Source organism: Marmota flaviventris, chromosome 2, assembly GCF_047511675.1.
Source record: "Marmota flaviventris isolate mMarFla1 chromosome 2, mMarFla1.hap1, whole genome shotgun sequence".
Taxonomy (NCBI): domain Eukaryota; kingdom Metazoa; phylum Chordata; class Mammalia; order Rodentia; family Sciuridae; genus Marmota; species Marmota flaviventris.
The window spans coordinates 68,443,191-68,465,294 of record NC_092499.1 but is presented as its reverse complement, the minus strand read 5'-3'; the positions used below and the strand labels follow the sequence as shown (position 1 = coordinate 68,465,294).

Genomic DNA, 22,104 nt, shown 5'->3' with positions numbered 1-22,104 from the left:
TTAGAGACAGGGTCTTACTGAGTTACTAGCACCTCACTTTTGCTAAGGCTGGCTTTGAACTCATGATCCTCCTGCCTCAACCTCCCGAGCCTCTAGGATTACAGGCTGTGTGCCAGCCCGCCCAGCCATGGCAGCTGATTCTTGATCCTCACATCAGATTCCTGAGTCCAAAAATGTTTGCATGGCCAGGCCTGGTGGCTGGTGCATGACTGTAATCTCAGCTACTTGAGAGGCTGAGGCAGGAGCATTGCAAATTCAAGGGCAGCTTGGGCAACTTAGCAAGATATGGGGAGAGAGCAGGAGAGAGGCCTAACATCTTCTCTTTTAATCTTCCTAAAGCAGTGCTCTGTGGAAGGTTCTGTAGGAGATAATGCAGTTTTCAGGCATTATATTATGCAGGGTTGTTGTCCTGAGTCTGTGGCTCCGAGTCCAGGCTCCCCTTCACCCTAAAGGTTCTCATTGCTTTCCCCCATTTTGTTCAATGCAAGGGGAGCTCTAGGCATATGTAGAAATGCATAGCATGTGAAAGGCCATCAGAAACAGGCATGTGGCTTCCATTGGAAGCATTACTCTGATATCCTGAAATAGCTGATGATAATAAAAAATTAGTATAGGGGCTGGGGATGTGGCTCATATGGTAGCGCACTCGCCTGGCATGTGTGCGGCCTGGGTTCGATCCTCAGCACCACATACAAATAAAGATGTTGTGTCCGCCGAAAACTTTAAAAAAAAAAAAAAAATTAGTATAAAGCTCAAAGGTGTCCTTTCCACTTCTAGATTTTTTTAAAAAAGTTTTTTAGTTGTAGATGGACACAACTTTATTTATTTATTTGTTTGTTTGTTTCATGGTACTGGGGATTGAACCCAGGGCCTTGTGCATGCGAGGCAAGCATTCTACCAACTGAGCTATATTCCCAGCCCCCACTTTTAGATTTTTTTAGTGTGTGTCATTACTCAGTTTCTGAAAACTGAATCCCTTCCCTTAGGTAAATAAAGGTGACATTCTGGTGGTCGCAACTGGTCAGCCTGAAATGGTGAAAGGAGAGTGGATCAAACCTGGGGCAGTTGTCATTGACTGTGGAATCAACTATGTCCCAGGTGAGTATTGCTGGGGAGGAAAAGGTGGTTTCTGGTAAAGGCCCAGAAGGACAGGAAACCTGAGAGAGAACCTTTAGCCTTATTTTATGTTTGAAGTTCTGAGGTTTAGAGAGACTGACTTGCCTGAGGGTGCACATGATTAATAGGTGAGATAGTTGCCTCTTGTGGGCAGGCCCACCTGGTGTGAGAACCTGGAACTTTCACTGCTGTATTGTAGTGACTTAATCCTCCTTGACTTAATCCAGGGAGAGGGTGGCAGAGGGGCTGGGAGGGCGCTGCTGTTTGTCTTCATGTGGAGATCAGTTTGTTTTAACAAAGGTGATGGGTGGGTTTAAAATGTAGCGCAGTTAGTCCACTCTTACCCACAGTTTTGTTTTCCATGATTTCAGTTACCCATGTTCAACCTCATTCTGAAAATATTACATGGAAAGTTCCAGAATTAAGCAATTCATGAGTTTTACATTGTGTGCTGTTCTGAGTAATTTGGTGAGCCTCTTGTGCTGTCCCTTTTCATCCCACCTGGGATATGAGTCATCTCTTCCTTCTCCGTGTCCACATTGAATATACTACCTGCCTGTTAGTCACTTCGTAGCCATCTCAATTGTTAGATGAACTGTCATGGAGTAGTTGACGTTCAGCTCACCCTTACTTCACTTAATCACAACCACAAAATGCAAGAAGAGTGATGCTGGCGATTTGGGTATGCCAAAGAGAAGCTGTAGAGTGCTTCCTTTAAGTGAAGAGGTTAAAGTATAATCAGGTATTTTGAAAGAAAGTAAAACCACATTCACATAAGTTTTATTATAGTGTAATGTTGTAACTATTCTATTCCATTGTTGTTGTTAATCTCATGCTGTGTTTAATTTATAAATTAAGCTTTATCATAGATTTGGATATTTAGGAAAAAAATAGTATGTATAGGATTTGGTACTGTCCGTGGTTTCAGGCGAAAACTGGAGGTGGGGTTTTGAAACTATCCCGCACAGGTAAGGTGGATCTATTGTATAATTGTTGCAAAGTGCTGTGAGTGTCCAGAAGAGAGACACATTCTACCAAAAGTTCTCTGGAAGGGCTTTACAAAGTTGTTTGGGCTGAGGGTGTAGCTCAGTGGTGGAGAACTTGCCTAGCACATGTGGGGCCTTGGGTACCATCCTTGGCACTGCCAAATGAAAAAAAAAAAAAACAAATGTTCAACCTGGATTTTTTTTTCTCAGAGGAGAGAAATTCAGCTTTTTAGTCACGTCCAAAACTCTATGTGGCTGGGCATGGTGGCCCAGTGACTTGGGAGGCTGAGGCAGGAGGTTCATAGGTTCAAAGCTAGCTTAACAACTTAGGGAGACCCTGTCTCAAAAAATAAAAAAAAAGGGCTGGGGATGTGGTTCAGTGGTTAAGCGCCCCTGGGTTCAATCTCTGGTACAAACAAAGCAAAACAAAACAAAAGCTGTATGTGGCCTCCTTATCCCCAGGTTATTCCTTATTATTTTGGCTAGTGATATCGTCATCCTTCCTTTTTACATATCTGAAACCTTTTCATTTCCCTTCCAATCATTCTCTTTGTTGGATTCATTTTTAAATGTTAGGTACCATTTTCCTCTCTCCCCTGTTTTCAGTGTCATCCCAAGAGTTGCCCTTTCAGCTGGGTAGCTGCTGTCATTTCTTGTTGGTCTGCCTATCTGCAGCTAATTCCCACGCAGATCCACCTGCTGACCAGGACCCTTATGCCTTTTGTCTTCCCTTGTCTCTTGCCAGACTCCTCACGTGAGTTTCAGCGACCTCTATAGTCCTTTTTCTTCTTTGCACTTAGTAAATACCTGGCGTAAGCTGTTGGAAGTGGACCACTTTGCCTTCCCTACCCGTTCCTTGTTTGTCCTTTGCAATTTCTGTGCTGCATCCTTAATGGAGTAGGCTGTTCAAACATAAAATTTTCAAAGAGAAATACAGTAATACCTGTATTGTTGCATACCTCATAGATTCAAGAAAGTAGCGATCTTGGGGCTAGGGTTGTGGCTCAGTGATAGAGTGCTTGCCTCACATGTGTGAAGCACTGGGTTCAATTCTCAGCACCACATATAAATAAATGAATAAAATAAAGGTCCATCAACACTACAAAAATATTAAAAAAGAAAATAGCAATCTCTAATTGAGTGCTTCCTTCTTTGCAGCAAGGGCTATGCCAGGGCTTGGACTACACAACCAAATAGGGCTTGGCTATGGCTGGCTGGCTGACTTTCTTTCTCAGGGAATCAAAACCAGGGCCTTATACTTTTCTGCCACTGAGCCACATATTCAGTCTTGAACTTCACTTTATTTGGGGGGCGGGGGTGTTGGGGATGGAACCCAGGGCCTTGTGCATCCCAGGCAAGTGGAGTTCTACTACTCTACCACTGGAGCTACTTTGATCTTTTAGTTTTACTTGCAATCCTCCTGCCTCAGCCTCCTGAGTCACTCAGACCTCACTTCGAATTGCATAGTTCCTCTCTGTTTGTGATGTCTGTTCCTCCTTCCAGACTTTGTCCTATTTCCCCTTAGCCAGGAGTGGTCTCACCTTCTTTTGAAAATCCTTCCTTCCCTCCCCTCCCCTCCCCCCAAACTTGGTATTTCTTTTATTGTCTGTCTCATGTTTAGTGTCCTGTACGCTCCCTGCTAGGCTCCTCCCAGTCATCATCTCTGGGGAGTCTTCTCCGGCTTCCTGCCTTCTGACAGCTGGCACTCATATCTGTTGAATTGTTCAGGGAGTTATAGCAAGAATAATCTTTTTTTTTCCCTCCCTTCCCATCTCAAGTTTGAAATGTAGACACTGAGCTGCCAGGAGCATTAGTCACTGTCAAGTCCTCACTGTTTTTAACCTCCCTCCCACTCTCCCTACCTCGATTTTAAGACAGTAGCTCATAAATGATCACTCATTTTCTGGTAGTGTAATTATCTCATGGGTGATAAAGAAATTGCTCTCCTACAACTCCTCAATTTGAACACTTGCAGCATGACATTCAAGCTCACTGTCTTTCAGTCCTTGCATCTTCTGTATCCTAGTCCTGCTGTGGGCATTTTTTGGATTAGATGTGAGAGATGGAGAAGAAAAACCTGGGTGGGGATCTGGAATCTGGAAGATAGGACTGAAATGTTTGTTTACACGTGAAACTTATCATCCTGTTCACATTGATTCTTTGTGTATATGGTAACACATGAATAAAGTTAAAGCAATATCATCCTTTCTGTTCAGTGTTTTTGGTGATCCTGTGCATATAGGCAAATATATCGATAAGCCTGGATGTTATTGTGCCCCAGGGATGGTAGAATCATTGCATTACAGACCAGTGGGTGGGCTGCAGGACCTAAAAACCATTCTTTGCAAATATTCATTTTAGAAGCAATATATTCTACAATTAGGTCACTTCTTGGTTCATATTTTATTTAAATTGTTTGTATGGGGCCTGGGGGTATAACTCAGTAAAGCCTTGGTTCTCTGAGCCTTGGGTCAGTCCCCAGCACCAAAAAAATACAATTAAATCATTTGCATGACCTAGTCAAGGTTAACAGGGATAAATTACTTGACAAATTAAGAATGAATTAAGGTGAATTTATGTTTTTCAAAAACGATTTTTTTTCTTTTATAGTTCTGGGATCGAGTCTAGGTCCTTGCACATGCAAACAAGGAATTTATTTATTTATTTATTAAGATTTACGTGCAGAGCAAAAAGTATTGGCCAGGGCAGTGTGTGAAAAGTTCTTCTTCCTTAACATACTACTAAAGATAATTTGAGAAGACCTAGATTAATAGTGTTTTATTTGAAAGGCATAGAAGAAGAGGTAATAGATTTCCCACCCTACCCTGATTCAGTCTCAGCTCATTCCGTATAATGTTTCCTGTACTGACAAATATTTATTTTTTAGTTGTAGTTGGACACAAATACCTTTATTTTATTGATTTATATGTGGTGCTGAGGATCGAACCCAGAGCCCCACACGTGTCAGGCAAGTGCTCTACCGCTGAGCCACAACCCCAGCCCCTCAGTTGAATTTTGTATATGCAACTTTCCAATGAAAGAGAAATTCTAGGGCCAGGGTTGATAATCCCAATGTTTATCTGCTACTGAAGCTGTATACTTAGGCTCAGAAGTGGTCACTTTTTCCCCTGAGCACATTGTTCAAAACTAAAATACAAAAACTAAGATGACTAATAAATAGAAATGAAAGGAGCATTTTAGGCTAATATCAGTGTTAGATTGTTGAAACCTATAACTGCATTTCCTTGGCATTTTGAAACGATTTCAGGGGTTATGAGGGGAAATGTTCTACCATAGTTTGCTGCTTCATAATCTTCTAGAAACCAGAAACTACTCCAAGGAGTTGTGTTCACCAGCTTCCTTTAGTACATATCTAGGTTGGGAAGAAGAACCTTAATGTTTAGAGAACACGTTTTTAGTTTCAAGGATGTGCACTTTCACTAGGCATGGTGGTACACACCTATAATTCTACCTCCTTGGGAGGCTGAGCCAGGAGAATTGCAAGTTTAAGGCTAGCCTCAACAAGTTGGTGAGGCTCTGTATCAAAAATATGTGTGTGGGGGGTGAAAGGGCTGGGGTTGTAGCTGAGTGATAGCGGCCACCTGGTTTAATCCCTAGTATCACTGCCACACACACACAAACAACACAGAGAATTTGCACTTTCTTGTTTGGTTCTCATCAAGCTTGTGAGATAGGTAGTGATGTTTCTTCTTTGCATCTTTGCACTTTCAAGGAACATGGGCACCGCAGAGTGGAGGACAAACAGTTAAAGGGTTTATCCTAGAGCATAGTTCTGGCTTTTTTGGCCTCATCTGAAAGCTTCCTCTCTCAGCTGTGAAGATCTGCTGAAGGAGAAGTGGTATGAGGCTAAGATTCTACCAGATCCTGCTTTGGCAGCCTCATTGCTTCAAGGTCTAGGCCTGTGCCCCAGCCCCTCCCGGAAGTGCACCAAGCCAAGTGTAGGATGTTCTTTGTGTGAGTGAGCAATGATGCATCATTGGGTTTTGTTCTCTTGAACAGCTATTCTTTGCTGGTAAGATTTGTAGTTGTTCTTGTATCCATTTAAGGGAAGTGTAATTATATTCTTTGCCTTCAGCATACATTTAAGTAACTGCTCGTCTTTGGAATTGGATGTTGAATTGTTCCTCCAGCTCACGCATAGAGCTTACAAAACGCTGACAGTTGCTGTAGAAACGGTATCTGGCAGCTGTGACATAGTTGGAGTTTTTTGCACCCAAAAAAATTCCTTTGTAGGCCTTGGCAAATTAACATTTTGAAAGGTTCTCATTATATACTGGGTAGTTGGTTTTAAGAATAAAAAACAGTGTTTTATTTGCCACCTGAGGGACTACAAAAGGATTCTCCAGGTTCTGAAAAACTACTTAGTTGTCTTGTGAATTTTTGCTGGTAATATGATCTTCCTAGGAAATAGGAGACACCTGTCACCCTACAGTGGAGCTGGTGATGGAACCCGGGCCTCGTGCATCCTAGGCAAGCATGCTGCCACCAAGCCACACTGCAACTCTATCCTGTGGCTTTTAATTAGACACTTGAGCCTCATGGGGTTATACACCGTAAAATTTGCCTTAGTTTTTGGAACAGTCATAATTGGTCACTTAGCTTGGAGATAAACTTAGCTTTCGATTCTGAGACTCTGCTTTGATTTATTCCCACTCAACCAGATGATAAAAAACCCAATGGGAGGAAAGTTGTGGGTGATGTGGCATACAACGAGGCCAAGGAGCGTGCAAGCTTCATCACGCCTGTCCCTGGCGGCGTCGGGCCCATGACAGTGGCTATGCTGATGCAGGTATTGATGAGTGAAAGTTTCTGTGATTGTTCTGAAGAGTCAACACTGCTTTTCTCTCCCAAAAAAGAAATGGAAGAACGGAGAAATAGTATCAGTCACATTAACAGAAGAAATGGCATAATTCTTATTTCCTTTGGAATGTAATTCTCTCCAGAAACAGAAAAGCACAGACAGGCTGACTTGGCTCCATCTGTTTTGGTTTGCTTGCTCTTTATGACACATAGTAGCTGGTCTGGGGGGAGGCAAGCAGCCCCAGAGCATGTCAGGCACACGTGGACTCACCTAGAATCAAAGCACATTCCTAGGAGGATTATGAATCAGCTCATTTTGGGATTGAACTGGAGGGCCCTGATGTTTGGAACTGACACGGGGGTTAAAATAATCACCTCTTCTAAGTTTCATTTATGTCATTTTGCCTAGAGCACAGTAGAGAGTGCAAAGCGTTTCCTGGAGAAATTTAAGCCAGGGAAGTGGACACTTCAGTATAACACCCTTAACCTCAAGACACCTGTTCCAAGGTAAAAATGAAATTTTCCTGATCTCGAATGTTATGGATTGCTGGGCTCAAGCTGATGGATACCATGGGCACATGAACACTCCCAAGAAAAGTACCATCAGTTGGGGTGGGGGTTGTAATGCCATTACCAGTTTAGGATTAAATTCACTGAATAAAGACTGATGCCTATCTTCTGTGTTTTTAAAGTGACATTGATATATCACGATCTTGCAAACCAAAACCCATTGGTATCCTGGCTCGGGAAATTGGCCTGCTTTCTGAAGAGGTTGAACTATATGGTGAAACAAAGGCCAAAGTCCTGCTCTCAGCACTGGAACGCCTGAAGCACCAGCCTGATGGGAAATACGTGGTGGTGACTGGGTACCGTGTTGCTTTGTGTTGCCCCTCGAGTCTTCAGAGCCATCTTGACTATTACCAGGGCTTGCATTTGCATGTGGCATGCATGTGTGGAGGTGCCTTTAATTTTGCCTTGGCGTTTTCACACACACCTGATCTTATTTGATCCTTATAGCAACCTCTTGAAGTAGGGAAGAGTAGAAGTCTTTCAGAGATGAGAAAATTAGTTTTCCATCTTGTAGAGAGAAGAGTATGATTTTTAAAATTAAACCCCTAATTCATTAATTCAATATATCTCCTGAGCAGTCCTTTTTTTTGGAAGTTCTCTGTCTTTTCAATTTATTTGTTGTTTTTAGATATACATGACAGTGGGGTATATTTTGATATATTACACATACATGGTGTGCAACCCATTATAATTTTCATCCCATTCTTGTGGTTGAACATGATGTGGAGTTACACTGGTCGTGTATTCATATATGAGCTTAGGAAAGTTATGTCTGATTCATTCTACTGTCTTTCCTATTCCCATCCCCACTTCCTTCCCTTCATTCCCCTTTGTCTGATCCAATGAACTTCTATACATCCCCTCTCTACCTTCCCTTGTTATGGGTTAACATCCACATGTCAGAGAGAACATTCAACCTTTGGTTTTTGGGGACTGGCTTATTTCCATTCATCTGTTGAAGGGCATACCTTGGCTATTGTGAACTGAGCTGCTATACACATTGATGTGGCTGCATCACTGTAGTGTGCTAATTTTAAGTTCTTTGAGTATTATAATCCGAGGTGTGGGATAACTGGGTCAAATAGTGGTTCCATGCCAAATTTTCTAAGGAATCTCCATACTGCTTTCCAGAGTGGTTACACCACGTTGCAGTCCCACCAGCAATGTAGGAGTGAAACTTTTCCCCACATCCTCACACTGAGCAGTCATTTTTTAATGCTGGGTGAAGTTATATTTAAAGCTAGTTTTTGTTGTTGTTGTTAACAGTACTGGGAGTTCAACATAGGGATGTGCTGCCACTGAGCTATATCCCAAGCCCTTTTTATCTTGAGACAGGGTCTCTCTAAGTTGCTGATGCTGATCTCGAAATTGGTGATCCTCCTACCTTAGCCTCCCAAATTGCTGGGATTATAGGCATGTGCCACCATGCTAGCTAGGTTTATTTTTTCAATTCCAAGGATGTAACCCAAGACCTTGTACATGCTAGGCAAGTGCTCTACCTGAGCCACATTTCCAGCCCCAAAGGAAGAAATTAAAGAAAGTAAAATTATAGCATCTGTCTATAAGATCAAGTGTCAAGAATATTTGCTTCTTACAATTAGAGCTTTTCTTTCTTTCTTTTTTTTTTTTTAAAGCTTTTTGGAAATTACAGCTAAGAATTTTAGAAAAGATCACTTTCAGGGCTTTTGTCCTTATTTAGAGTTAGAGTCATTCTCTAGTGTCTGTTAGGTCTGACTTAGTGAAAGATAAATAATTCTATGAATGAATCTTTTCCTCTTTTGCTTTAATCTTGAAGAATCACTCCAACACCCCTGGGAGAAGGAAAAAGCACAACCACGATCGGTCTGGTGCAGGCCCTTGGCGCCCATCTTTATCAGAATGTGTTTGCGTGTGTGCGACAGCCTTCCCAAGGGCCCACCTTTGGAATAAAAGGTACTTATGGGGCAAGGCCAAGGTGGCCAGAGGGCACCTACCTCTCCTTCACTCCTCTCGGACCCACTTGACTCCTGAATGTGTCTGAGGTCTTCACCTCATTTAGACACTAGGAACACCTGGTGTTCAAGTCCTCCAAAGAAGTGCATTTAGTGAAGGCTCTCCTTGGATCACCCCAGCTCCTGTCGCTATTGGACATTGCACAGGGATTCTTTGGGATTGGTAATATGTAGCTAGAGGTGCTTTTATTTGACCCTAATAGTCTACCGTCTCAGTAACAATAAAATTATCCTAGCTATTGATTCATGCTGACAAGTCTGAGACAGACAGACTCTAGAGATGTCTTGTTGGAAATAAGAAAAGCCTACTTTTACTGAATGCTTTTTTGTCAGCTATTGTGCATAGCATATTATTTCTATGCATATTATTTCATTTTATAGTTCTACATGACATAGTGTTATCACCATTTTATAATAGCAGCAACAGAATTTTAGCAATAACTTGGTCAGAGGCGCCGTTATTAAGGACCAGAGCAGCTTCCCATGTATATTTCAAGCTCTAAACTACCTTTAACAGATGCTTCTTCTGATTGGATGAGAACACGACATTAGTAATCATCTTTCAGAGTTTGATTGCTGCAATAGTGTAGACCTGCTCTTCTAATTAAAATTATTTTACTAATTATAATAGGTTCAAGTCACCTTTCTCATTTGCTTGGTGACAGGGTATCCATTCTTCTTGTTTCAGTAATTACTGCAAATGTCGACACCAGGCACACCTCTGCCCTTCTACCTGTTTTATGAATGTGTTTTGACTTAGTTCTGCTTTCAAGCTTGTCTTAACAGTCCCCTTTCCACTTTGCAAGGAGCCTTTCTCCTTGTTCTATTTAGTGAACCCACTATTCTCATTTTCCTTTTATTGCCTCATTGCATGGTCTCTGCCTCACAAAAATAAAATCTATACTCCAAGTTGACATTTATCTCACTAATGATGTGGTAACCTGGATGTTTTTGACTGGCCTTGTGTTAATAATCCAAATGGGCCAGCATAACTCTAGCAGTTAAGCTGTTTTCTAATATATGTCTACTTCAGGAAGGATTAGAGTCTCTGTGTTAGGTGTGAATACTTTAGAAATTCCTATTTTGAAAGCCAGAGTAGCTTTATGAGAGGAGGAAATTAAACAGGCTTGCCTTTATGTAACTGTCAGCTGAGTCTTTTAATGTGTTAGGAATCACAGGGAACCTATTTCTAAAGATAATGACTAGGTATATATGTATGTGTTCGTGATTTTGTCATTTAGACTCAGATTTCAATTGAGAGACTATTCAGCATGAACATGATCAAGTATTTTACTGTGGTAAAAGAAAATTAGAAAATACTTGATCAAATCTGTCCAAATGATTATTAAAAATAAACAAATAATATGCTTAGTTACAAAATCCTTTTTTTTTTTTTTTTTGGATTCCAAGTCATGGAGAAGCGTTTTTTAACACGAGCCCCCAACCTTTACTCTCCCCTAGGTGGCGCTGCAGGAGGTGGCTACTCCCAGGTCATTCCTATGGAAGAGGTAAGGTAATCTGGGATTTGGCTGAATCAGACCCTTTTTTATATCTTTATACCTCCAGAGATTAAAGGGTTTTTTTCCTAAAAAATAGCACTGTTAGTGGACAAATGACTTGTTTCCTAGTAGAAGCAATGCAAATGGAAGAATCGTCTTAATTCATAAACTTGTGACATTTTGGTTCCAAAGTCTGGCTTTCAGTTCATAAGCAAGTGATCAAATGGAGCATGATTTTGAGAAGCACCAGGACACAGTGAATTCAGGCTACTAACAACAGGAATGGGAACAGGAGAGGAAATGCAGTTGGTACTGCCTCAGTGTGCTCCTTCTTGCTCTTTGGTTAAGGGATCTGAGTATGTCCTCAGCAGTCTGTGTTGCTGTTGGTTCCAATGGTGTTTCATTTATGATCTCTGTGCTGTTAAGAGAAAATTGTACTGTGTGTGGGAGGAGTTACTCTTGAAGACAGCCAGTCACTCATTTTCTAGGAGCTCCCGCCATTGGCCGTTCTCCACTAACTGCTGACCTTGGTATTCCCCTGACGTTAAAATGGAGGTTGACTGGTTGCAGTAGAATGAAAGCTGGAAAGACAGAGCAGCTTGGAGACCAATGTGGCTTCTATTCTGTTGTAGTTTAATCTCCACCTCACCGGTGACATCCATGCCATCACCGCAGCTAATAACCTCGTTGCTGCGGCCATCGATGCTCGGATATTCCATGAGCTGACCCAGACAGACAAGGTAGGGTGCCAGGGGCTTTTGAAAGGGCTGAAGCACCCAGATTAATGTTGGCCCTTTGGGTAGCAAGGCAAAGGGGTTCCTCTGACCTAAAAGCCCTTTCCCTCCTTTTCTTTAAGGCTCTCTTTAATCGTTTGGTACCGTCGGTAAATGGAGTAAGAAAATTCTCTGACATTCAAATTCGAAGGTTACGGGTAAGTTTTTCCCCTCTTTGTGATATTGTCTAAAATTTGGTGATAAGGATATAAAACTCTCCTTAAAATATCTTATTTTGTGTCAAGTTACGTCAACAATCATAGTCCTGTCGTCATGATATGGGTGGCAAGGATTGGTGGTCGAGGTTATTTCTCATTTATTTATAAATTATAAATAGTTAGTCCTGGAACAAAGAGAGCACTGACAACCTGCCCTCAGCTAAGAAGAAAACTGATGCTCCCTTTCTAGCATGGAAAAGAGTCAAGATGCCATTGCAGTAACATTGTAGTTTGATTCCCTGCCTTTCCCAGCCTTGGGACCTTAAAGCAAAATTGTTATAAAACTTGCCTTGCAGTTTACTTATCTGTACTTGCCTTGTTGCCTTGCATAGATAGAGGACTATCAAATAGTTAAAGGAGTAGTTACTTTGAAATATTATTAGAAATTATAACAAATATATAGTTAATAAGCATATACTATACCACACTTCTAGGTTTTTTTTCCCAAAAGAAATGAAAACTTGTGTTCACACAAAAACCTGTGTATGAGTGTCTTTAGTGGCTCCATTAATAATCTCCAAAACCTGAGAATATTCTGTCTTTCAAAGGATGAATAGATAAACAAACTGTGGTACATCTATACAATAAAAAGAAATGAATTATTGGTACACACAACAACTTGGGTGAATCACAATAAGAAGAAATGAGTTATTGGTATACACAACAACTTGGGTGAATCTTAAAGACATTGTGCCGAGTGAAAGAAGCCAGTCTTAAAGGAATATGTGTGGTTCCATTTACATGACATTCTCAGTAAGACAAACTGTAGTGATGGAGGACACATCAGTAGTGCCAAGAGTCATGAGACAAGGCAGGGTGTGACCATGAAAGGACTGTAAAGTTAAAAAATGAATTCATGTTGGGCGTGATGACACACTCCTGCAATCCCTGCTGTTCAGGAGGCTGAGGCAGGAGGATTGAAAATCAAGGGCAAGCTCAGCAACTTAGTGAGCCCCCATCTCAAAATAAAAAGCAAAAAAGGACTGGGGATGTGACTCAGAGTTAAAGCTCCTCTGGGTTCAATCTCCAGTACCAAAAATTAAAAATAAATAAGTAAACTCATGTATTCTTTTATTGAAGAAGTAAGGAAGATAAATTTTATATATATGCTCTTTAGATAACATGGTACATATAAGCATTTAATACATTTTGGGTGCTTATTACCAACAACACTTCTACTCACTTTACTTTTAATTCTTGGCTTCTTTATATTTTGATGCTGCAAGAATAGTCCACAGAGCTCTCCTGTACCAGATGCCTTAATTGTTCACATGTTGCTGTACTTGCTTTACAACTCTGTCACTATTAATACATGTGCATTTTTTGGTGGACCATTGAGAACAACCAACCATGACGCAGTCTCGCATTCAATAGCTTATTTTGCTTTTGTACCCCACCCTGCAGTGCTGTCCATCAGGTAGCTCAGCTGTTACTCCACTCATAATCAGTCGACTTCTGATTTTACCTTTGCTAATAGAAATTTCTATCAGAGGTGAGGAGGGGAAAGGCTCTTAAGCCAAGAGACATGCAGAAGGTGACAGTACCTCTTGGCAGGGATAGAACTAGGCCTAGGCCTCTTGTCCCTCTGTCCTGGCATTCTGTGTTGTATAGTCTGCCCTGGGCGCTTGCTGAAGAGTAGATTGTCAACAGCAGATTCTGAACAGGATGACCAAGGGTTTTGCTAGCTTTAGTGAGCAATGTCATGTTCTAGGTTTTGTGGGGCTCTCTGACAAGCCAATGAGTGGCCAGCTCTGCAAACAATCTGAGGTTTCAAAGCAGGTCCTCATAACACAAGAAAGAAACTGCGAGGCAGAGCAGATCTTGCTGGGGCCCACTCTGAACTACCATGAATTGGAAGATGTGACCTGTGTAGACACTGTTGGGAGGAGAAAAATAAAAACCCTTTTTGTGTCTTTGGGAACGATGAGAAGTTAACAAAAGTACAACACTACATTAAAAGTATGTAAAAGTTATGTTGATTTTTTATTGATATTCATTTCTGTCCTTTCTGAAATTTTATTTATTTATTTGGTACTGGTGATAGAATTCAAGTTCTTACATATGCTAGGTAAGCACTCTACCACTAAGCTGCCTCCTCATCCCCTAAAATTTCCATTTGAATTGGGCTTCTTGGTTGTCTGATTAAAAATCTTTGTCACAGTGATAGAGCATATGCTTGGTATGCATGAGTCCTTGGGTTCAATCCATAACATGAAAAAAAAAAGAAAAGGCAGCTCTCAGTGGTGCAATGGGGGAGGCTGAGAAAGGAGGATTGCAAAGTTTGATGCTAGCCTCAGCAGATTAGCAAGGCCCTTTGTCCCAAAATAAAGAAGGCTGGGGATGTAGCTCAGTGGTAAAGGATATCTGGCTAAAATCCCCAGTATCCAAAAAAAAAAAAATGCTTGGAGTAGATTTCACTGGTAGAGCATTTGCCTAGATGCATGAGACCCTGGGGTCTGAACTCCAGCACCAAAAGAAGAAAAGAAAGAAAGATACAAAAAATCTTTGTATATTGCTTTTCTTTCCTTTCAGTATATTTGGGCTTGGTGAATCAGGAAGTGTCTTACAACACTTCTTGGTCTATGCTTTTTCAGAGCTAAGTTGAGGGAAATGCCTCTAGTACTCAGTCATAGGGACCAACCTGTCAATATTTGTGCATGTGTAAGGAAGAAATAACCTCTAGGTGTAGCCTCAGGCATCATCATATTCTCTTCTGAATTTAAGATGATTTGCTTTTCCTACAAGGGGACCCAATCTCAAGAAAAGGATTCATTTTTTTTAAATTATGATGTTTGTTTTGTCTTATGTTTCAATTTTCTACCTCTTCAGAGACTAGGCATTGAAAAGACTGACCCTGCCACACTAACAGATGAAGAGATAAACAGATTTGCAAGACTGGATATTGATCCGGAAACCATAACTTGGCAAAGAGGTACTAAAGCCCAAGGTGTTTGGTTATACTGCTCGCCCCATGCCCTCCAGGAGAGTTGTGAAAATGTGAAGTCCAGAAGCTCCTGGGTTGGTATTTTCATGGTTAAGGCATGACCAAGATGGTGACATTATTTTTCTTGCCACCCCCTCTTATCAGCTGCCATCAAACCCCCTTGGCTGGATGGGGAGAACATTTTGCTATCTATTCAGTGTTGATTGAAATGAGGGTGGTTTCAAGGATGTTCATGCATAAACCAAAAATAACGTTTTTAAAGTTCCATTTTATGCAAAAAGTTTTGGTGTCATGAAGTAGAGAAATTATGTTTAATCATTTCTTGAATCATGTGTGCCCTTTATTCTAGAACTCTTGTCTGGCATCAGTGAGTTGATTTTTCTTGTAGCTCTTCAGCTTGCCTAATCATTTTTACTTCATTTTATTGGATTCTTTTGTAGCAAATTAGATAGCCTCCAGGGTTTAAATACTTAGGAATTTAGCTAGTGAGTTGCCCGGCTCCACCACCATATGTTGCTTTTCTCCACGCACAATTAGCATGGCTTACAATTTTATTTTGTACCAAGAGTGCATCCATCTATTTTATATTACTGCTGAGAAGAAATTCTCATCATCATGCAGAATACAGCTAAAGGGCAATATATTGGCTGTTTTTGTGATTTTTATTGGCATGGAAACTGTTAATGGTGTTTTTAACATGACACGCTTTAATATCTAAAACCACACTGGTAGGTCTGCCTTTGCTTCAGCAGTTTTAAATAGATGGTATAATGTTTTACCAGGAATAAACTAAAGATCCATTTTGAAAATTTAATATCTCATTTACTTTTCTTTTGCTTTGTGTCTATTCTTGACAGACAAAAAATGGATCACAAATTTAACTAGCTATTTGATACAGAAAAATTAGTTATAAGGAACTGGATAGTATATATTTTGAAAAGTAAGGTGTAACTCCAACAACACATTGTTTTGTGCACTTACTGAGTAAGGCTGTGTGTCTCCTGAGTACGGCAGATTACACTGCTTTTGGTGTTTAAGTCATTAGTCTTTTTTGGTGAGATTGAACCCAAAGCCTTGTGTATGCTAAGTACATGCTCCAAACATTATTATAGTTTGTTTTTTTAAAATATTTTTTTAGTTGTAGATGGACGCATACCTTTATTTTATTTGTATGTGGTGCTGAGGATCAAACCCAGTGTTTTCCACATGCACGGTGAGCGCTCTACCACTGAGCCACAACCCCAGCCCTATTGTAGTTCTTATACAAACTAATTCCCATTACCGAGTTCCTTAAAAATACTTTTCCTTGGGTCTTCAGTGGTAGTGCTCCTACCTCATATGCATAGGCCCTGTGTTTAGTCCTCAAAATTGGAAGAATATAAATGCTTCTCCTCTTTGACTCCTTTTACGTATGAACTGGGTTCCGCTTTGGCTTGGTGGTTGTCCGTTTTGGGCTTTGCTGTTGGCGTGCTTGGCATTTCATGCAGAAGTGGCACCTCTTATTCTCCTGTGTGCCCACACTGCTCTCAGTACTTTCCTTCTGACACCAGATGTCTGGAGGTTTTGTTTTTCCCTCCCAGAACAATTCAGTTCAGTTTTCCAGTGGATACTGACTGGGTATCTCCCAATTTAACCCCATCTGACACAGTCTGAAGTAGATCCTAGTAGTAAATTAAGGGTCCATCTCTCAATCTGCCCTCCCTACTGCATACTTCAATCTCAAGCCCAAAATGTCACCTGGCTGTAAATTGGAGGCTCTCATGACCTCCTCCTTAAGTTTGATCATTTGTTAAATCCAATTAAGGACTCAGGGATACACTATTTATGTTTATCTGTTTGTGTGTGTGTGTGTGTGTGTGTAGTATTTCAGTACTAGGGATTGAACCCCAGGGCACTCTGCCCCAGGAAACTCTATCATTGAGCTATACCCCTAGCACTTTGTATTTTAAAAATCATTTTGAGACAGGACCTTGCTAAATTGCCTAGTCTGGCCTCTAACTTGTGATCCTCCTCCTCAGCCTCCTAAATCACTGGGATTATAGGCCTATGCCACCATTCCCTGCTTGCCAGTTTATTATAAAAGATATAACTCAAGAATAGTCTGGGGCTGGGATTGTGGCTCAGCACTAGAGCACTCGCCTAGTGCGTGTGAGGCCCTGGGTTCGATCCTCAGCACCACAAATAAATAAATAAAAAGAAAGGTATTGTGACCAACTATAGCTAAAAACAAAATAAGTATTTAAAAAAAAAAGACTAGTCTAATGGAGGGCTGGGGTTTTGGCTCAGTGGCAGAGCACTTGCCTTGCACATGTGAGGTACTGGGTTCGATCCTCAGCACCACATAAAAATAAATAAACAAAATAAGGGCTGGGGATGTGGCTCAAACGGTAGTGTGCTCGCCTGGCATGCGTGCGGCCTGGGTTCGATCCTCAGCACCACATACAAACAAAGATGTTGTGTCCGCCGAAAAACTTAAAAATAAATATTAAAAAAATAAATAAATAAAATAAAGATATTGTGTCCATGTATAAATACAAAAAAATTTTTTAAAAATAGTCAGATGGAAGATAGGCAGGATACATCACCTTCCTAGCACCTTAATGTGTTCCCCAGCCTGCAAACTCATCAAATCTTATTATTCAAGAGTTTTTCATAGACCTTGATCTCTCTCCCCTAATCCTCTTCTTGGGGTTGGTGGATGGGGCTGGAATTTTCAAACTTCCAATCATTTGATCTTTCTGGTGACCAGGACCCTCCTTCTGCTCTCTAGGGGACTGTCACCTTATTAGAATAAACTCATGTGACTAAAAGGGATTTTTTATGAATAACAAGACACTCCTATCACCCTTAAAATTCTAAAGGCTCTCGGAGCTTTGTGCCAGGAATGGAGCTTTGTGCCAGGAATGTAGGACACACATCAAATGTACTCTTCCTATATTATGCATAAAAAAGCCAAAGTTAGGGAGGCACTACCATAGTACTAGGAGGTAGGATTATATATAGCTGGGTGGCCTGTGCCGAGTTTTCCAAGGTTATATAATTAGATGTATATTCTGTCATTTGAATAGAATGTGCTAAAGGAAAGACCAAGCCTTTTACCTGGCATGTTTTCAAACGGCATTGGCATTTGCTGTGAGTCTTTGTCTCTTGTTTCTTAGAATGGAATAAGGTTAACAAGTTCCTCCACAGAGCAACACAAACCTCAACCATTTTAAAGAGTGCACTCTTAAAATATATATATTAGCATATATATATATATGCTAATATAGAATTTGCTTAAAAATAGATTCCAGCTGGGCACAGTGGTGCACGCCTGGAATCCCAGTGGCTTGGAAGCCTGAGGCAGGAGGATCACAAGTTCCATGCCAGACTGAGCAACTTAGTGAGTCCTTATCTCAAGATAAAAAATAAAATAGGCTAGGGATGTGGCTCAATGGTTAAGCACCTCTGGGTTCAATCCCTGGTTAAAAAAAACAAAAAAAAATAGATTCCAGATTTCTAATTAGTTGTTTGAATTCTCTAGATGAAATAAAAACAGCCACTCCACTTTCACTTGATTTAAAAATAATTCCTGTACATTTCTGGTATGTGAATATTATTTCTTAACTCATACTCTAACTTTGCCATCAAAGCTCTGCTGCTCCCTTAAGCAGGTCCTTTTACTAAACACCATTCTGTGCCTTCCCTTTCCATTATAGTGTTGGACACTAATGACAGATTCCTGAGGAAGATCACCATTGGACAGGCTCCAACAGAGAAAGGGCACACACGGATGGTAACTATTTGTTCCTTCCCAAGTAAATTAGCTTGTGTGAACTAGATCTTGCTGCTTTATCCTCCTCCATCCTCCCTGTACGACTGATACTGCCAGGTGTTGTTCTGCCTTCTCCCTTTTAAAATGGAAGTGAGTAGGTGTGATATTGAGCACTCCTGACAGCTTTTGCAATAAATCCCATGTGTCACCTGTGTGGTTTTCCCCCAGCATTTTTTCCTGGAGGTGGAGAGGCCCAAGTGAATATCCTTGTATATAAATTGGTTAAAATTCCTCCTCTTTTGTGGTCATTTGACAAAATGTCTCTCCATAAAAGTGACTGTGTTGTCCCTTGTTTGGGGAAACCATAAACACAATTCCAAGATGCCTTCACAGGGATAAAACAATAGCTTCCTGGTCATTCTAGAACATTTATTTTAAAAATTGGCTACTCAAGGACTTGGAATAAGTAATTTAAAAATTTTCTATTGCAGGATCATTTTCATGAAATTCTTTGTGTCATATCTGCTATTCCAACCTTTTAAGTATTTATTTAAGGCATAGGATGCCAAATAGGATGACATTTTGCAATTCAAAAAAAAAAAATTGTTTTCAGTTTAACACAGAGGTTTTTGTTCTTGTCTCTTTTTCTTGCCCACAGGCGCAGTTTGATATCTCTGTGGCCAGTGAAATCATGGCTGTGTTGGCTCTCACCAGTTCTCTGGAAGACATGAGAGAGAGGCTGGGCAAAATGGTGGTGGCATCCAGCAAGAAAGGGGAGCCCATCAGTGCTGAAGATCTGGTAAGTGCCCAGGCACACCAGGCTTGGTGACACATTGGAGCCCACTGTCCTAGGGTCTCTCAGTGGTTACTACTAACAAAAACTATGCCCTTCTTAAGACATTGTAATCTACTTATCAGTATGATTATGCTAATGACAAGATAACTATGAAATTTATAAATAGTAATTCATAGTGAATAATAGGTATTATGCTCCAGATGATTTAAGTAACGTCTTCATCCTGTTAGTTCATGGCTTCAATTTTCAGAGAACATCTACAGGCCAAATGAGGCCTTTAGAAAGTGAATTTGGAGTCACTCCTGGGCCCCTCCCCATGACATGTGGCTTCCTGCATAGAGGCCTCTTGGGGCTTTTAGCCCTGCATCTATCCAGATAACTGCATTGGAAAAACTCATTAGCCATTTCGTTGATGGTCCTACTAAGTTGGCTGTCTACTTCAGGGTTATTTCTGAACTGTCTGGTAATAGGAGATTTGAAATGAGAAATTTTTTTTCTTTTTCTTCTTTATTGTATCTCTTTGGAAATGAGAATTTGTTTGTTTATTTGGGGGGTTTTATTTGTTTTGTGGTACTGGGAGTTGAACCCAAGGCCTCATGTATGTAAGGCAAGCACTGTAACACTGAGCTACATCCATGGCCCTTTTTATTTTGAGATAGAATCTTGCTAAGTTGCTGGGGATGACCTTGAACTTGAAATCCTGCTTCAGTTTCCCAAGTAGCTGGTATTACAGGCGTGTGCTGTGGTACCCTACAGAATGAGAAATCTTATTATAGTTGAAGTTTTAAAACCTATATTGGGGTTGAGGTTGTGGCTCAGTGGTAGAGCATTCGCCTAGCATGTGCAAGGTCCTAGGTTCGATCCTCAGCACCACATAAAAATAAATAAAGGTATTGTGTCCAACTATAACTTAAATAAATAAATAAATAAATAAAACCTATATTATATTAACCAAATTAGTTGACTTGTGATAGTGGTATGGCAGAAGAATTTAGAAAAGAGAGAAAGTATTAACTTTCTGTTTTCGTAGTCAAATATATGAATTTAATATGTATTTTAAATTTTCACATCCTTGCCTTAAATTTAGGAACTCATTAATATTGAATATAGGATTATGTATTAGAGAACTTGTCTAGCATGCATGAGGTTTTCATCTCTAGCAATCACCCACCAGAAAAACAAAAAATTTAGTATAAATGGGAATTATTGCTTTATTTTCTGTTGTCACCAATTTGTTTGGCTATATGGATGGCTTAAAGGAGGAACCTGGAGCAAGAAGATCACGAGTTCAAGGCTAGCCTCAGCAACTTAGGGAAACCTTGTCTCAAATAAAAAGAGCTGGGGGATGAAGCTCAGTGGTAGAGTAACCTGGGTTCAATTTCTAAAGCACTGAAAGAAAAAATGGGGGATCTGATATCTAAGAGTTGGTATTGAATTTTTGGGTAATATTTTAATTTCAGTTTTGGGAAACACATAATGCATTTCTGTTCAGATACCAAAGTTACAAATAATTCATTCCTCTAGGAACTAACATTTCTGTGCTGTAAATGAGCCTGAAATGGATTCTTCATATTAGTCAGCAACAGAGCTTGATTGAGATGCTTGTTTCTAGAACATGTTTTTCCAGAAATTGCATGTGAATATCATTTTCATTCCACTTGTTTTCCCTGCTTAAAATAACTGGTAGCTTCAATGAATGGTCTAGTTTAGCTGAAACTACTAATTGGTCCAAGATGACTAAAAAGGGAACAGCTAGAATGTCAAAGGTTTTTTTTTTTCTTGCTGGCACGAGCTGATACTTCCTGCTACTTGTCTCGCAGGGGGTGAGTGGCGCGCTGACGGTACTGATGAAGGATGCAATCAAGCCCAATCTCATGCAGACGTTAGAGGTAAGCACAGGAATCCCTGTCCTCCAGAATTGGTTTTTGACTTTCAGAGCAGTGATTAGAAAGTACGCTTTCCTTGGGCAGTCAGAGAGCTTTTCTACTGCTCATCTCTTATCTTTTTGACAGTTGTGACTGGGAGAATACTGAAATATATGAGATGGCTTTGTATTTTCCCTCTGGGAAGTTTTCTTTAAAATTCCAACTAAATTCCATGCTCTTGACTGCATGATCCCGTTTTGAAGCAGGGTTGACGGTGCTGCTCATGGTGTCCTGGTTTCCACAGGGCACCCCGGTGTTTGTTCATGCGGGACCATTTGCCAACATTGCACACGGGAATTCTTCCATCATTGCAGACCGGATTGCGCTCAAGCTTGTTGGCCCAGAGGGCTTTGTCGGTGAGAACTTTTGCAATGTCGGTGAACAGGCTTTTTCCTGGAACATGAGGGGTTGGGGTGGCATTTTTACAGTTGCTCTTCTCCTCCCTTGCAGTGACCGAAGCAGGATTCGGAGCAGACATTGGAATGGAAAAGTTTTTTAACATCAAATGCCGATATTCTGGTCTCCGCCCTCATGTGGTGGTGCTTGTTGCCACTGTCAGGGCTCTTAAGATGCACGGTGGCGGCCCCACGGTGAGGATCTAGGGTCGGAAGGGTCTGATTATCAGGAATGTTCAGCGGCTCAAAGGAAGTTGGATAACTCTGCCTGCATCAACAGTAACCTGCTCTTGTCCTCATAATTAACAGGGTGCTA

The 22,104-nt window shown here is 40.7% G+C and overlaps 1 protein-coding gene across 1 annotated transcript in view; it reads left to right on the top strand.

Moving 5' to 3' along the window:
• The window catches only part of Mthfd1 (methylenetetrahydrofolate dehydrogenase, cyclohydrolase and formyltetrahydrofolate synthetase 1), a 67,882-nt gene that overhangs the window by 31,308 nt on the left and 14,470 nt on the right, over positions 1-22,104 (top strand). The window contains exons 8-21 of the mRNA XM_027929697.2: positions 987-1,098; positions 6,785-6,912; positions 7,333-7,430; positions 7,616-7,789; positions 9,289-9,425; positions 10,946-10,992; positions 11,616-11,723; positions 11,840-11,914; positions 14,804-14,906; positions 18,617-18,693; positions 19,331-19,471; positions 21,289-21,357; positions 21,638-21,749; positions 21,844-21,983. Coding sequence (XP_027785498.2) covers positions 987-1,098; positions 6,785-6,912; positions 7,333-7,430; positions 7,616-7,789; positions 9,289-9,425; positions 10,946-10,992; positions 11,616-11,723; positions 11,840-11,914; positions 14,804-14,906; positions 18,617-18,693; positions 19,331-19,471; positions 21,289-21,357; positions 21,638-21,749; positions 21,844-21,983 — 1,521 coding nt within the window. The remainder of the gene's footprint in view (positions 1-986; positions 1,099-6,784; positions 6,913-7,332; positions 7,431-7,615; positions 7,790-9,288; positions 9,426-10,945; positions 10,993-11,615; positions 11,724-11,839; positions 11,915-14,803; positions 14,907-18,616; positions 18,694-19,330; positions 19,472-21,288; positions 21,358-21,637; positions 21,750-21,843; positions 21,984-22,104) is intronic.